Source organism: Dreissena polymorpha, chromosome 16 (assembly GCF_020536995.1).
Source record: "Dreissena polymorpha isolate Duluth1 chromosome 16, UMN_Dpol_1.0, whole genome shotgun sequence".
Classification (NCBI taxonomy): domain Eukaryota; kingdom Metazoa; phylum Mollusca; class Bivalvia; order Myida; family Dreissenidae; genus Dreissena; species Dreissena polymorpha.
This window is the reverse complement of record NC_068370.1, coordinates 44,340,390-44,358,261: the sequence shown is the minus strand read 5'-3', so window position 1 is coordinate 44,358,261 and position 17,872 is coordinate 44,340,390. Positions and strand designations below refer to the sequence as shown.

The 17,872-nt window shown below is 39.7% G+C and overlaps 1 protein-coding gene across 3 annotated transcripts in view; it reads right to left on the bottom strand.

The window, feature by feature from the left end:
- Positions 1-17,872, bottom strand: part of LOC127862641 (nuclear pore complex protein Nup155-like) — a 76,897-nt gene that overhangs the window by 8,642 nt on the left and 50,383 nt on the right. For all 3 annotated transcript variants that reach the window (XM_052401845.1, XM_052401846.1, XM_052401844.1), the window contains exons 22-30: positions 15,550-15,609; positions 13,339-13,470; positions 12,608-12,685; positions 11,682-11,878; positions 11,184-11,331; positions 8,564-8,668; positions 3,904-4,058; positions 3,394-3,523; positions 372-482 (exon numbers count right to left, since the gene is read on the bottom strand). In XM_052401845.1, the coding sequence (XP_052257805.1) occupies positions 372-482; positions 3,394-3,523; positions 3,904-4,058; positions 8,564-8,668; positions 11,184-11,331; positions 11,682-11,878; positions 12,608-12,685; positions 13,339-13,470; positions 15,550-15,609 (1,116 nt within the window). The remainder of the gene's footprint in view (positions 1-371; positions 483-3,393; positions 3,524-3,903; positions 4,059-8,563; positions 8,669-11,183; positions 11,332-11,681; positions 11,879-12,607; positions 12,686-13,338; positions 13,471-15,549; positions 15,610-17,872) is intronic.

Here is a 17,872-nt window from a genome sequence, read left to right as displayed (position 1 = left end):
CGTGCTTACCAAGAAGAATTTGATTGACAGCTGGAAAAATCAATATTGGCCACTCGCTGAGAAATTCATTGAAAACAGTAGCTCTTAGGCGGATTTAACAGACTGACTGAATGACCGGGCGTCGCTCTACTATACTACAGTTATTCCTCGTCAATTATTGTCGGTTTGCATGATCAAAACTTCCGATCGCAATTTTAAAGATTCCAGAAAAACAACAGATTTTCTGGCGATTTTAACCGATGAATTCGATCGGAAATGTTAATAATGACAACCCTGCTAGAGAAAAGTGTTTTCCCTGATTAACCTGCACAGGCTAATCTGGGACGACACTTAACGCACATGGCTTTAGCCGAGACACCAGTCCCAGTTACCATGGTGATATCCAGAAGGTCGGACTCCAGCCTGGACATGGCCTCCTCCACATCTGGGCCTCCAACAGTGAGATTGAGGGCCCGCAGTACATTCATCTGCAGTCTGGCCACCTGCAATGTAACAAGTCAGAGTGAGGGAATGCAGTACATTCATCTGTAGTCTGGCCACCTGCAATGTAACAAGTCAGAGTGAGGGAATGTAGAACATTCATCTGCAGTCTGGCCACCTGCAATGTAACAAGTCAGAGTGAAGGAATGCAGTACATTCATCTGAAGTCTGGCCACCTGCAATGTAACAAGTCAGAGTGATGGAATGCAAAACATTCATCTGTAGTCTGGCCCCCTGCATTGTAACAAGTCAGAGTGAGGGCCCGCAGTACATTCATCTGCAGTCTGGCCACCTGCAATGTAACAAGTCAGAGTGAGGGAATGCAGAACATTCATCTGCAGTCTGGCCACCTGCAATGTAACAAGTCAGAGTGAGGGAATGCTGAACATTCATCTGTAGTCTGGCCACCTGCAATGTAACAAGTCAGAGTGAGTGAATGCAGAACATTCATCTGTAGTCTGGCCACCTGCAATGTAACAAGTCAGAGTGAGGGAATGCAGAACATTCATCTGTTGTCTGGCCCCTGCAATGTAACAAGTCAGAGTGAGGGCCCACAGAACATTCATCTGTAGTCTGGCCACCTGCAATGTAACAAGTCAGAGTGAGGGCATGCAGTACATTCATCTGTAGTCTGGCCACCTGAAATGTAACAAGTCAGAGTGAGGGAATGCAGAACATTCATCTGTCGTCTGGCCCCTTCAATGTAACAAGTCAGAGTGAGGGCCCAAAGAACATTCATTTGTAGTCTAGCCACCTGCAATGTAACAAGTTAGAGTGAAGGCCAGCAGAACACATCTGTAGTCTGGCCACCTGCAATGTAACAAGTCAAAGTGAGGGCATGCAGTATATTCATCTGTAGTCTGGCCACCTTCAATGTAACAAGTCAGAGTGAGGGTCCACAGAACATTGATCTGTAGTCCGGCCACCTGCAATGTAACAAGTCAGAGTGAGGGAATGCAGAACATTCATCTGTAGTCTGGCCACCTGCAATGTAACAAGTCAGAGTGAGGGAATGCAGAACATTCATCTGCAGTCTGGCCACCTGCAATGTAACAAGACAGAGTGAGGCCCCGCAGTACATTCATCTGCAATCTGGCCACCTGCAATGTAACAAGTCAGAGTGAGGGAATGCAGAACATTCATCTGTAGTCTGGCCGCCTGCAATGTAACGAGTCAGAGTGAGGGAATGCAGAACATTCATCTGTAGTCTGGCCACCTGCAATGTAACAAGTCAGAGTGAGGGCATGCAGTACATTCATCTGTAGTCTGGCCACATGAAATGTAACAAGTCAGAGTAAGGGAATGCAGAACATTCATCTGTCGTCTGGCCACCTGAAATGTCACAAGTCAGAGTAAGGGAATGCAGAACATTCATCTGTCGTCTGGCCACCTGCAATGTAACAAGTCAGAGTGAGGCAATCCAGAACATGCATCTGTATTTCTGACCACCAGCATGAAATAAACTGTCAAATAGCATATCATTCATATGTAGTCTGGCCACCTGCAATGTAACCAACTGTCAAAACGTGTGAAAAAAATAATTATCCAAATAATGATTTTCTTAACTATGCACAATCACAAAATAGCCCTTGATCATCTTAAAATCTTATTTCTATCATCTTTGTAATTTTAAACTTACTATTGAAAAATATCTCTAAGTGAAAAGAGTGTTTTGGTTTGCTTGTCCTGATTGTTTTCCGTTTGCAATAGTATTTCAGTCATAACACGCATTCCATAAACCCACACACACTTTTTCACGGTAGGATTTGTAGATCAGGGCTCTAACAACATGGACAAACAAGTGATGTGTTTGTTGGAAACAAAATGCCCTCTACTGCGCTGCTTTAAATTAAAACAAGAAACCATCGAAGACCGGTGATGCTCCCCAAAGTTTTTTTTGTCACAATATTGCACTATATGTTCAGATAAAAGGAAATGTCTTGAAGGCACAGTAGTTGGGGGAACAAGAATATTTTTTTTAGAAAATTTCAAAGGGCCATAACTCTAAAAAATCATCTGACCAGAACCCGCTGATAATATGCACATCTCTTCTTGGTAGTGAAGCTTCCCATAAAGTTTCATTGAATTCCGGTCATTAGTTGCTGAGAAATAGCTTGGACTAGAATTGCACTATATGTACAGTTTATGGAAAATTAAAAAAAAAATTCAAAGGGCCATAACTCTGTGAAAAATCATCCAATCAAAACCCGCTGATAATATGCACATCTCCTCTTGGTAGTGAAGCTTCCCATAAAGTTTCATTAAATTCCAGCCATTAGTTCCCTTGTGAAAATGATCTGTACCAGCCAAATGGTATAAAATAGAAATTATTTCCCTTTGAAGCTTGTTATTCCCCTTGGATTTTGTTTTTCTGACCTTTGACCTTGAAGGATGACCTTGACCTTTCATGAATAAGCAGCTCCAGGAGATACACATGCATGCCAAATATCAAGTTGCTATCTTCAATATTGCAAAAGTTATGGCCAATGTTAAAGATGACGGACGGACTGACTGACAGATAAGTACAACATATTCTCTATTTTTCACCCACTTCCATTTTCCACACCTACCCTCTATTTTCTCCAAGCTTCATTTCCCTTTGCATTTTCCCCACTTTCCATCCAATACCATTTTTCCTACTCTCCACCCACTTCAATCTTTCATAATCCTCCACTGACCTCCATTTTCCCAACTCCACAGCGACCTCCATTTTCCCCACTCTCCACCCACTTCCATTTTCCCCACCCTCCACCCACTTCCATCTTCCCCACTTTCCACCCACTTCCATTATCCCCACTCTCCAACCACTTGCATTTTCCCCATTCCCCACCCACTTCCATTTTCCCCACTCTTCACCCACTTCAATTTTCCCAACTCTCCACCCACTTCCATTTTCCCAACTTCTCCACCCACCTCCATTTTCTCTTCAAGTTCATGCAAGAACTCTCCCTCGGCAGCAGACGAGGCACGCGACGTAGAACTCTTGGCACAGATGATCGCTCTCGACAATAGAACTATACGCTTCTGGAGGTCAACATCCGTCCTGGAATGAGACACAATAAATGCTCCCAAATGGCCATTCATATTTGCGTCTGTTATGTTTATTCGGATCTTATGGAGTTTTAATCTATATTCCAGTGATATCATAGGCATTCATTAAACCACAATCCTCAGATTTGTTGTAAAGCACTCGGCCAACTAGATCAATCATATTGAAATTTAGCTCATATTGAAATTAAGCTAGGGCCACTTGCCTCAAGCATTATTAAAACCCCTAACATCAAATGTTATCACTACCCTACTTACCAATGTCTCTCTGCAAGCAGTGGAAGTATTCTAGCTGCGACATAGTTCTTTAACTTTACATGCCTCTCAGAAAGCCATTACAGTAATCTAGCCATGGCCAGATAGTTCTGTACCTACCCATGTCTCTCTGCAAGCCGTGCCAGTATTCTCGCTGCAGCCGGATAGTTCTGGATCTTCTCATAGTATTTCCACAACAGATCAAGCGCGCCAACATCCCCTGACTGGTAACCAGAGCGACGCTTCAAGAACGGCTCCAAGAATGGGGTCTGAATCTGCAGCACAAATAATCCTGTCAAACTAATAAGTGTTACAGAAAGAATTAAAACAACAAACATCCGGATGATTTTTTTTGCGTTACATTTTTTGCTTCAATATATGAACTAATTATGAAATACCTCTGAATGATACAAGATAAACAAGCCAATTCGTTGAATTGATATACCCCACCAATATGCTTCTGGACACAAAAGTGTTATATTTGACACTCAAAAAAGCATTTTTTCAATATACAAAGGGCCATAACTTCGTTATTAACAGATGGTGTACAATGCCATTTGGCCTGCATCATCCTCTTATCCATATATATACTCATACCAAGTTTCGATGAAATCCGCCAAAGCACTTCCAAGATATGGCTCCAGACACAAAAGTGCCGAACGGACGGACGGATGGACAGACAACGCCAAAACAATATCCCTCCGCCTATGGCGGTGGATAAAAATTGAGTGGCTAAAACCTGCACAGAAACATTCAGAACATTGGAACTACAACCATTTAGCCATGGTACTTGCCTGCAATTTTTATTTATTAACCATTCAACATTTTTATTAGACTTTAAATCAGTGTGACCAGCATGCTTTTTATCAACTTATGTCTCATTGAGGTAATAGTCATACCTCCTCTTAACAAGAGCACCCACCGCCTTGCGGGTGCAGACCGCTCATCTATTTTCTTTTTAAAGGTGAAGGGACTCTCATTTTCAATCACAAAGGAGGAAGGGGTGGAGTGAAGAGGGGTGTATAGTGTGGGGGTGTGGACATTTATTACATTATCTTCCAAAAATGCGAAAAAAATGCAAAAATGCAAAAAAAAAAAAATCGAGGGGGGGGGGGATTCTTGGGTGCGATGGTTGAACGTTATTTCAAACATAAAATAATATAAATAAATATTTGTGTTTTTTAACTGTTTCAAAAAAAAAAATTGGGGGGTGGGGTGGGGGGGGTATAGTGTGAGGGTGTGGTGGTAATTTGTGAGATGATCTTGAAAAAAAAATAAAAAATAAATAAATAAGAAAAATGGGAGGGGGGGGGGGGTTTTAACCGTTTAAAAAAATAATTGGAGGGTGGGGGGTGGGTATAGTGTGAGGGTGTGGTGGTCATTTGTGAGATGATCTTGAAAAAAAAAAAGGGGGGGGGGGGTTCGGGGGGGGGGGGGGGCACAGGGGATGGTTTGGGTGGAGTCTATTGTGGTATGTCAGGTAAGAGTAGTTTTGTCAAAGTATCAATCAAATCTAATCATAACTAAAGAAGTTATGGCAATTTTAGCAAAATTTAATACTTTGACCTTGAAAGTCATTCAAAGGTCAAGGTAAAATTCAACTTGCCAGGTACAGTAACCTCATGATAGCATGAAAGTATTTGAAGTTTGAAAGCAATAGCCTTGATACTTAAGAAGTAAAGTGGATCGAAACACAAAATTTAACCATAAATTCGAAGTTACTAAGTCAAAAAAGGGCCATAATTCCGTAAAAATGACAACCAGAGTTATGCATATTGTCCTTTTACTGTACCCATATGATAGTTTGCGAGTGTTCCAAGTATGAAAGCAATATCTATGATACTTTAGGGGCAAAGTGGACCAAAACACAAAACTTAACCAAATTTTCAATTTTCTAAGTATAAAGGACCCATAATTCCGTCCAAATGCCAGTCAGAGTTACATAACTTTGCCTGCACAGTCCCCTTATGATAGTTAGTAAGTGTTGCAAGTATGAAAGCAATAGCTTTGATACTTAAGGAATAAAATGGACCTAAACACAAAACTTAACCAAAATTTTCAATTTTCTAAGTATAAAAAGGGCACATAATTCTGTCAAAATGCATGCCAGAGTTATCTAACTTTGCCTGCCCAGTCCCCTCATGATAGTTAGTAAGTGTACCAAGTTTGAATGCAATAGCATTGATACTTTTTGAGAAAAGTGGACCTAAACGCAAAACTTAACCAAAATTTTCAATTTTCTAAGTATAAAAAAGGGAACATAATTCTGTCAAAATGCACGCCAGAGTTATCTAACTTTGCCTGCCCAGTCCCCTCATGATAGTAAGTAAGTGTACCAAGTTGAATGCAATAGCATTGATACTTTCTGATAAAAGTGGACCTAAACGCAAAACTTAACCGGACACCGACGCCGTCGCCAAGGTGATGACAATAGCTCATAATTTTTTTTCAAAAAATAGATGAGCTAAAAATGAAGCTTTATGTGTTTTTTTTTCAAAGTTCATAAAGCCTTTCCCAGCCTGAGGCTGCATTCTGTGAGGAGCTGGAGAGTATCCCTGCACTCTTACCTAATTTTAGAACTAGACTCACAAAAAGTGCCGCACTATACCGCCAACAATTTGTCGGTCATCCCCATGCCCTACTATACCTCCAGCATTTTGTCTGTCATTCCCATGACCTACTTTACCTCCAGCCATTTGTCTGTCATTCCCATGCCCTACTTTACCTCCAGCAGTTTGTCTCTCATTCCTATGCCCTTCTATAACTCCAGCATTGTGTCTGTCATCCCCATTACGTACTATACTTCCAGCAGTTTTTCTGTCATCCAAATGCCCTACTATACCTGTACTCCAGCAGTTAATCTATCATCCCAGACAGACCCTACTATATTCAGTAGTTTGTTTGTCATCCCCATGCCCTACTGTACCTCCAGCAGTTTGTCTGTCATTCACATGCTCTACTATACCTCCAGCAGTTTGTCTGTCATCCCCATACCCTACTATACCTCCAGCAGTTTGACCGGTCATCCCCATGCCCTACTGTACCTCCAGCAGTTTGTCTGTCATCCCCATACCCTACTATACCTCCAGTAGTTTATCTGTCATCCCCATACCCTACTATACCTCCAGCAGTTTGACCGGTCATCCCCATGCCCTACTATAACTCCAGCAGTTTGTCATCCCCATACCCTACTATACCTCCAGCAGTTTGTCTGTCATCCACATACCCTACTATACCTCCAGCAGTTTGTCTGTTATCCCAAGGCCCTACTTTACCTCCAGCAGTTTGTCTGTCATTCCCATGCCCTACTATACCTCCAGCATTTTGTGTGTCATTCCCATGCCCTACTATATCTCCAGCAGTTTGTCTGTCATCCCCATACCCTACTATACCTCCAGCATTTTGTATGTCATTCCCATGCCCTACTATATCTCCAGCAGTTTGTATGTCATTCCCATTCCCTACTATATCTCCAGCAGTTTGACCTGTCATCCCCATGCCCACTATACCTCCAGCAGTTTGTCTGTCATCCACATGCCATACTTTACCTCAAGCAGTTAATCTGTCATCCCCAAAGCCGACTATACTTACAGCAGTTTGTCCGTCATACCAAGGCCCTGCTTTACCTCCAGCAGTAAATGTCTCACATCCCCATACCCTACAATACCTCCAGCAGTTTGTCTGTCATCCCTGTGCCCTTCTATACATCCAGGAGTTTTTCATCCCCTTGCCCTACTATACCTCCAGCGGTTTGTCTGTCATCCCCATACCCTACTTTACCTCCAGCAGTTTGTCTGTCATCCCCATACACTACTTTACTTCCAGCAGTGTGTCTGTCATTCCCATACCCTACTATACCTCCAGCAGTTTGTCTGTCATCCACATACACTACTTTACTTCCAGCAGTTTGTCTGTCATCCCCATACCCTACTTTACCTCCAGCAGTTTGTCTGTCATCCCCATACACTACTTTACTTCCAGCCGTTTGTCTGTCACTCCCATACCCTACAATACCTCCAGCAGTTTGTCTGTCACCCCCATACTCTACTTTACCTCCAGCAGTTTGTCTGGCATCCCCATGCCCTACTATACCTCCAGCAGTATGTCTGTCATCCCTATACCCTACTATACTTCCAATAATTCGCTCTACTATACCTCCAGCAGTTTGTCTGTCATCCATATACCCTACTATACCTCCAGCAGTTTGTCTGTCATCCCCATACCCTACTATACGTCCAGCAGCTTGTCTGTCATCCCCATACCCTACTTTACCTCCAGCAGTTTGTATGTCATCCACATACCCTGCTATACCTCCAGTAGTTTGTCTGTCATTCCCATACCCTACTATACCTCCAGCAGTTTGTCCGTCATCCCCATACCCTACTATACCTCCAGCATTTTTTCTGTCATCCAAATGCCTTACTATACCTGTCATCCAGCAGTTAATATGTCCTTCAAAGGCCCTGCTTTACATCCAGCAGTTTGTCATCCCCATGACCTACTTTACCTCCAGCAGTTTGTCTGTCATTCCTATACCCTACTATACCTCCAGAAGTTTGTCTGTCATTCCCATGCCCTACTATACCTCCAGCAGTTTGTCTGTCATTCCCATACCCTACTATACCTCCAACAGTCTGTCTGCCAGCATCATGCCCTACCTTACCTCCAGCAGTTTGTCAGTCATCCCCATACCCCACTTTACCTCCAGCAGTGTATCTGTCATACCCATACCCTAATATACCTCCAGCAGTTTGTTTCTCATTCCCATGCCCCACTATACCTCAAGCAGTTTGTCAGTCATTCCCATGCTAAAGAGCCACTCATACAGGGACACATGGAAGAGTTCATCATCAGACTTCAGAGCCAGACGAAACACCTCCGAGTTCTGGAAACACAAAGCAAGATTTAGGTCAAACCTTCATCTAGGATTTCTTAACTTACAATATTTGTCTATTTTATAACAAGAAAAAAATAACTAACATAAATTATGTATTTTTGTGACTGATGCAAGGCACATTATTCATTAAAGACATTAAAATTATAAGTCGGGTTGTTGTATATTTGCTAATAAAATATTTGCTTCATTATTACACAATGCAACTTCGGTACAAAAAATCGTTCAACTTAGAAACTTGCATTTGTTAGGATATGGATATTAAGAGCTATATGCCTAATTGTAACACAGCGTGCCCTTTGTCAATAATGCTTTTAATTATTTTACAATCTGAATCATACACATGTTTAACAATTGCTTTTCAGGGTGACCTTGACGACCAGGGGAGAAGCACCTAACGTCCTTCTCCACATGGTCAACATTATTTATGATTAAGTTACAGTCTAGACAAGCTGTTTTTATTTTTTATTTTGATTACAAAATCTAGCCTTAAATACCGAATATATCTTTACAACAAGAGATGTGTTCATCAGAAACACAATGCCCCCTACTGCACCGCTTTGAAATAAATTGTCTATTTATCACAAATCTTTTGGCATGTAAAGAAATCATCTCCCTTTAAAGTTTATTACTTCCCTTGGGTTTTGTTGTTTGACCTTTGACATTGAAGGATGACCTTGACCTTTCACCACTCAAAATGTGCAGCTTCATGAGATACACATGCATGCCAAATATCAAGTTGCCACCTTCAATATTGCAAAAGTTATGGCTAATGTTAAAGTTTTCGGACGGACACACAGACTGACAGACAGACAGACAGACAGACAGACAGACAGACAGACAGACAGACAGACAGACAGACAGACATACTGACAGTTAAACTGCTATATGCCACCCTACTGCTGGGGGGGGGGTCTGTAGACAGTCAAAAATGACCATGTCAGACATTGCGGACAACCAAGGCCTGTGGTTTATCAAAGAGATCATAGCCAGAGTTCATCATGTATCTACGGACATAAGTCCACATGTAAGTAATGAAACCTACCATTCACAAATTTGTACAGGAAAGAAATGATAATTATATCATTTAAAAAAAACTTTGACAAATCAATCATCTAAGTTATAAATAAACAAAATACAAAATCTGTACAGTAACTGTGAAAAGAACTTGAATTCTTTGTAAGAAAATATATAATCTGAGATTTATAATTATATAAATTACTTCCCTTGAAAATAAATGTCTCTAACAAATCTCTATTTTAGTAGCAAATAATTATAAGCCACTACCGTGACTTTCACAGGTACCTAAGATACTTGTATGCCCTAAGTATAATTGTGTGCTAGGCTTGACCATAAAATGTCATTTTGATTATGCTTCAGTTGTATGGTTTCATATTATTACATATAAAATTTCAATATATCATTTGGCAGGTTTAGAAATTATCTCCCTTTTAAAGCTTATTACTTCCCTTCATTTAGTTTTTTTGACTTTTGGCCTTGAAGGATGAACTTGACCTTGAACTTTCACCACTCAAAATGTGCAGTTTTATGAGATACACATGCATGCCAAATATCAAGTTGCTATCTTCAATATTGCAAAAGTTATGGCCAACGTTAAAGTTTTCGGACGGACGGACAGACTGACTGAAGGACGGACAGTTCAACTGCTATATGCCACCCTACCGCGGGCATAAAAACTCACAAATGCAATATTTCTAAAGCATTCAAATACTTGTTTAACTGAAATAAACATAAATGTAAAATCTTTTTTTATTAATTATATGTTTTTTTAAAGCCATTATTTTTTAATTTGGGCAAAAATATCTGCTTTTAACTTGCGGGGAAAGGGAAAAAAATGGCCCCATAAATGGACACAAAAATGCCCTGATTTGTGTCATCAACATTTACAAGAGGTAGACAGTTGTTACAAACTAAACAAAATTTCAACTTATTAAACATTTAAGGTAAATAATTTTAAAATTGCATGCTGAATGAAAAAAAGTTACAAACGATACAAGCTGTTATATGGCAAATTTGCATATTTGACATTTAAGTGTCACCTTCACCTTTGATATAGGGAAACATGTGCCACATCCAACATGCCGTCTTATGATGATAATCATTTGCAGTCAGTAACAATTGCCTGATGAACAACATATTTACAATCCTGACATGCTTAGAAGCACACAGGCGCACACATCCACACACTATTAACCCTTTCAGTGCGGGAACCGAATTTTAAAGGCCTTTGCAAACAGTTTGGATCCAGATGAGACGCCACAGGACGTGGCGTCTCATCAGGATCCAAACTGTTTGCTATTCTGATAGTATTCTTTGAAAAAAATCAAAGAAAATGCTTATTTTAGAAATTCAGCAGATGACATTTTAGCAGACGACAAATTTCCCAGCATGCAAAGGGTTAACCATTATTATTGCTATAATGAAGCTTTCCTTTAATGGGTGAGCAAAAAAAGAAAAGTCAAGACGCAAAACGAGGAAACCCTACATAGTACTCTGCATCCTCGATAGACATTCTGCTGGCATCAGGGGCTGGAGGGGGGCCAGGGGATTTAGGGATCACAGTGGCCCCTTGAGGGACGCTGGCAGTCAGAAGGTAACCCAGGGTCTCCGTTATACACTTGTAACACTCCTTCCTGAAACAAAAAGATATCTAACCTAAGAAGAGAATTCTTACAGATATTAGGGTACCACTAAGATTTCTTACAGAGTTAAGGGAATAACTATGTTTTCTAACTAAGATAGCTTAGGGAATTGATAAGCTTTCTTACATCTCTAGGGATTTAGGGAATAACATACATTTGTAAAGTAAGAGGGGATTTAGGAATCAGAGTAGCCCATTTAAAACAATTTTTTTTTTTTTATTTTAACACTACTTCCAAACAAAGATTCAAATCACTAATTGTGATGGCTATATCAAGCTAAGTGCAAGCAGGCTCTATACAAACTTAAGACTGACAAATAGTACTGGGATACTGGCACTCACCTCTGCATGAGTTCAGTGACCCCCTGAATGTCATCAGGGGGAGCGTCATTGTTGTAGAAGTGTAGGGCCAACTTCTGTGGGTCTCGCTTGTTGGCCATGGTGAGGCACAGGTCTACGATACCATCATAAAAGTGCACGCTGGCAAACTGGTTACACACTTCAGACAGCGACAGGGGCTGACTAACACCCTTGTACAGCTGCAGAAGATACAAACGGTAGGCTAGAGTTACTAAATCAAACTACTTAAACCCAAATGTTCTGGTGTTAGTAGTTTGCACTCACCTTTGCTTCGTGAAACTTGTTGTATTACAAATCAATTGCAAGTAGATTTATAAAAAAAATTAGTTACTGTATGTTTTTACAAAAATACTGACTCTATGTTTTATGCAAGTCAAATCAACCAAGTTAATCATTGTTCCTACTTGCTCTTAGGTTTATGACTACCAATTAAGTTGTACAATTAGTTTATTTATAACAGGTAAAATAAACATTCATTTTTTACTAATTCTCAGACATGTTTAGATTAAACAAGAGATGTGTTTGTCAGAAAGCGCTGCTTTGATACATGTTTTTTGACCTTTGACCTTGAAGGATGACCTTAACCTTTCACCACTCAAAATGTGCAGCTCTATGAGATACACGAGCATGCCAAATATCAAGTTGCTATGTGAAGGGACATAGAAGTCATGAGCATTTTTCGAAACCTAAATGCAAAACCTAAAAGCAAAGTGTGACGGAAAGACGGATGGACGGTCCGATCACTATATGCCCTCCGTTGGTGGCATAAAAATACCAGACATTTTGTATAATTTGTCCATCATAATTTTGACAGCCTCCAAATCAGTCGCATTACAAGTTCCTTCACATGGCTAATTCATAGTTTACATCCAGCTCCACACCCAGATTCTAACCCAGTCTCTACTCACTCTCAGTGCCTCGTGCAGACACTGTCTCCTCTCTGTGGGACTCTGGCTCTGCCTGGCTAACTGCAGCATCTCATTGGCCTGAAACATACACAAGTAGAACTTTAACCCATTTATGCCTAGTGGACTCTCCCATCCTTCTATATTGGATCAATTTATTTCCAAAATTAGGGATGTCTAGTATATTTATTTCTATATTTAGAATATTTATTACAGAAATTCGTTTGAGCAAACAGCACAGACCCTGATGAGACGCCGCATCATGCGACGTCTCATCTGGGTCTACGCTGTTTGCCAAGGCCTTTTTTCTACACACTAGGCATAAATGGGTTAACTGACCCTCCTGAAATACCCCCACATGATGCTTAGTCAGGCAGAAGAGGCAGTTCAGATTTAAGAACTTGTTACCAAATAATGCAAGATTTTTTCTACATTTATATATAATATTTAAGTTTTTGCTTGATACCTGATGTCATTGTCAAAATATGCCCAGAACAATGTCGGCATGAACATTCACATGGGCAATAACTGTGATAATATGAAAGCAGGAATTACGGCTCTTATTTACTGTATATCCAATCATTGAGATCTATCTTCGTCTGAAATGTCAAGTTGATAATGAGTATATTTTGCAAAATATGCCTAAAAATAGGGGATCAAGAGTAAGGGTTATTGTGCACTGCATATTCTCACACACACACAAATAAAAGGTTATAAATATATCATCCTCGTACCTTAGAGCAAGTGGCATCATCAGTGCTGTACAGTGAGGGACAAATCTCACGCAGTCTGGTGCTGATGGCATCTGTGGTGGCGTTGTCGTCCAGGTAACGATTGATCAAGGACTGGATGAGGCTGCCACACAGCTGGGTTGAAACAAGGTACCATGATACAACAGAGGCAAACCCATGAATATTAAAACAGAACCCTACGAGTATGGAAAATTTCTATTATAGTACAATATGCAGAACACATATCTTAAGATATAAGATTAATTGATATATAAGACCATTGTTGCAGCACAAACTCCCATGTCTTCAATTAAAGAAGAGAGAAAGACACATGAGGGTGGTGATAGCCCTGAAGCAACCATCTGAGTTCTAAGACCCAACATGACCCGGATTCAAAGGATACCTTAATAAGGTCAAGAATGATATTCTGACAAACTTTCATAAAGATTGAGTCATAAAGGTGGCTTCAAAAGTGGTCATATAGGTCTCTTGACATCTGACATTGTAACCTAATTCTTGAAAACAGGTGACCCAGATTAAAACTTGGCCTAAACAATTTCAAGATCAACATTTTAAGCAAGATTCATCAAGGTTGATTGATAAATGTCGCTTCTAGAGTGGTAGACTTGGCCTACATATTGTCAAGACAAATATTTAGTCAATATTTTTTGTTTTTTGTTTTAGTGGCCTCTTGAGTGGTAACAAGCTAAAAGTGGGTGACACAGACACAGGCTGGACAGAGGGTGATCTCAATAGCTTCCAATGACCACTTTGTGCTTAGTTGACCTTAAAACATGGGCCATTATTAGTGCTGCAACAATATACCGGTATATTGGTATATATCACAATCCGCAATCCGCATATTGTATTGCGATACGATTTTCATCATACCGGTACGAAAATTTTACAAAAATTCATTCACATTTCATCCAGAAAAGCCATCTGAAATAATGATAACAAGGTAAACAAAACAAAGCAGTGTTAATTTTTTTTTTTCGTAAAAATAGCATTCTGAAAAGTATATTATACGGAGTAGCGTTGTTACATCGGAGCATTCGTTCGATGCTTTTGAACAGATTATCGTTGAATTAATTGCGTACAGCTGTAAATGTTTCTTCGATTCTGAATTGAGCATTTTTAAATTTGTAATCCAAATTTCAGAAATACGCTTTAAAATTTTAATGCTAATGCGACAATAAAAAATTATAGCGTCAAATAAAAAGTGCTTTATCCTTTGTCTCAATAAAAAGCGCGCCAAAATTATACAGACATGTAGAACGTCGCATGGAAATAATGGGTGTATTTTGTGTTGTATAAAAATGGGAACATCACGTCAGGTGAATTACGCGTGTTCAGTGGAAAAAAACGCCCGGGTTGGACGTTATTTTATCACATCTTTAAATAGTAACAAATGCCAAAATGTATTTGATACTTAAGAAAAGTTGGGAATGTTTGTGTTTCTTGTTATTCTTGAGCACATTTACCGGTATATAGTAAATATTTACCAAAATTTGCTTTAAAACTGAAATATACGGGATTATCGGGTCATTGGCAAGTTATAATTTTGGTACAAGTTAGCAATATATAGCGATATATTGCAATATGGGTTTTTGAACTGAGAATATATTGCAATACGTTTTTTGGCGTATTGTTGCAGCACTAGCCATTATGGTCAAAATGTAAGCTACACTTTATGAAGCACCCTAGTATATTATTAAAATCACATCGAAATCTAGATAAATGTTTGTGTTGAAATGTGTAAGGTAGGATGATGATTACTGATTCACAGCTCATAACTCAAACCTGATTATTGATTCTTACAATAGTAATGAAGTCAAATTTACATAATGGCACTTGACACATTTTGAGTGTGTGATATAGCATCAATTGGACTTAAATATGGCAATATTGAGAAAACAAGCAAATTCATTGAATTGATATCTCCCGCCAATATGTTTCTGGACACAAAAAGTGACAATCAAAAAAGCATTTTTTTAAGATACAAAGGGCCATAACTCCGTTATTAACAGATGGTGTACAATGCCATTTGGGGTGCATCATCCACTTACCCATATGTATACTCATACCAAGTTTCAATGAAATTCGCCAAAGCACTTCCAAGATATGGCTCTAGACAGACGGAAAGACGGATGGACAGACGGACAACGCCAAAACAATAGCGGGGATAATTAAGTGACAGTATTAAGTACTTACATCTTTCCCAGTGGTCACAAACAGCTTGAATGTCAATGTTTTCAACTGATTCTGCTGATCCTGCAATGTAACAGACAGACTTAAATGAAATGTAAACAATAGAAGTACATACAATCGTAGTACATACAGTACACATGGAAGTGCTTATCTGAAGAAGGCAGTGTGCAAGCTAAAGACAATACCTATATACATACATGGGGTTGAGTGTGCAAGCTAAGTAAATACATGTTTTTAATGTAAAAGCAATAGAAAATACCTGTTTTGAATGTAAAAGCAAGACAAAAAACATGTTTTTAATGTAAAAGTAAGAGAAAATACATGTTTTGAATGTAAAAGCAAGAAAAAATTCCTGTTTTGAATGTAAAAGCAATAGAAAATACCTGTTTTGAATGTACAAGCAAGACAAAGTACATGTTTTAATGTAAAAGTAAGAGAAAATACATGTTTTGAATGTAAAAGCAAGAGAATAAACCTGTTTTTAGTGTAAAAGCAAGAGAAAATACCTGTTATAAATGTAAAAGCAAGACAAAATACATGTTTTTAATGTAAAAGTAAGAGAAAATACATGTTTTGAATGTAAAAGCATGAGAATATACCTGTGTTGAATGTAAAAGCCAGAGAATATACCTGTTTTGAGTATAAAGTATAAAAGCAAGAGAACAAATATTTTATGAGTGCAAATGCAACAGAACAAATAAATAAGAGTGTACAGTTAAAACTATACATGTGAGAATGTTAAATCAAGGGAACCTATTGTGAAAGAGTAAAAGAAAGAGAACATAACAGTTTCAGTCATCTCCTAAACTGCTTGGTTGGTTTTCTTTCTGCCTTCCTTTAATCCCTCTCCTGCTTTTTGGAGGGTGGATTAAAATATTTGGCTTTGGAAGGTCATCCAAGAACCATGAATATTTCCTCCTAAGTTTCAAGAAAACCCAACAAGCAGTTTAGGAGAAGACTGAAATCAAGAACTGACAAAGGGAATCCCAAAAGATCAACATCTTTATGTTGGAGCCAAACCGCCACACAGTTTTAGAGGCGATGAGTTCAAGTTATTTCAGGACATTCACTTTAAGTGGAAAAAAAGACAAAAGGCCGTGGTTCTTAAAATTTCCTCCTTCAAGTTCATCTTCACTTTTCAGGTGTGATAGTTTCAGAAAGATTCACCCAGCAATTAAACGAAAAGTTCAAAACACAAGCTTTAGGATGTACAGATGGATGGACATGTGCAATGTTTGCAATGCCACTTAATGGGGGCATGAAGATACAGCCTACCTGTGTAAGGGTACAAGCAAGAGTATGGAACTGGTGGATGGGGGCATAAAGATACAGCCTACCTGTGTAAGGGTACAAGCAAGAGTGTGGAACTGGTACATGGTGGCATAAAGATACAGCCTACCTGTGTAAGGGTACAAGCAAGAGTGTGAAACTAGTGGATGGGGCATAAAGATACAGCCTACCTGTGTAAGGGTACAAGCAAGAGTATGGAACTGGTGGATGGGGGCATAAAGATACAGCCTACCTGTGTAAGGGTACAAGCAAGAGTATGAAACTGGTAGATGGTGGCATAAAGATACAGCCTACCTGTGTAAGGGTACAAGCAAGAGTGTGGAACTGGTACATGGTGGCATAAAGATACAGCCTACCTGTGTAAGGGTACAAGCAAGAGTGTGGAACTGGTGGATGGGGGAATAAAGATACAGCCTACCTGTGTAAGGGTACAAGCAAGAGTATGGAACTGGTGGATGGGGGCATAAAGATACAGCCTACCTGTGTAAGGGTACAAGCAAGAGTGTGGAACTGGTGGATGGGGGCATAAAGATACAGCCTACCTGTGTAAGGGTACAAGCAAGAGTGTGGAACTGGTACATGGTGGCATAAAGATACAGCCTACCTGTGTAAGGGTACAAGCAAGAGTGTGGAACTAGTGGATGGGGCATAAAGATACAGCCTACCTGTGTAAGGGTACAAGCAAGAGTATGGAACTGGTGGATGGGGGCATAAAGATACAGCCTACCTGTGTAAGGGTACAAGCAAGAGTATGAAACTGGTAGATGGTGGCATAAAGATACAGCCTACCTGTGTAAGGGTACAAGCAAGAGTGTGGAACTGGTACATGGTGGCATAAAGATACAGCCTACCTGTGTAAGGGTACAAGCAAGAGTGTGGAACTGGTGGATGCTGGCATAAAGATACAGCCTACCTGTGTAAGGGTACAAGCAAGAGTGTGGAACTGGTGGATGGTGACATAAAGATACAGCCTACCTGTGTAAGGGTACAAGCAAGAGTGTGGAACTGGTGGATGGTGGCGTAAAGATACAGCCTA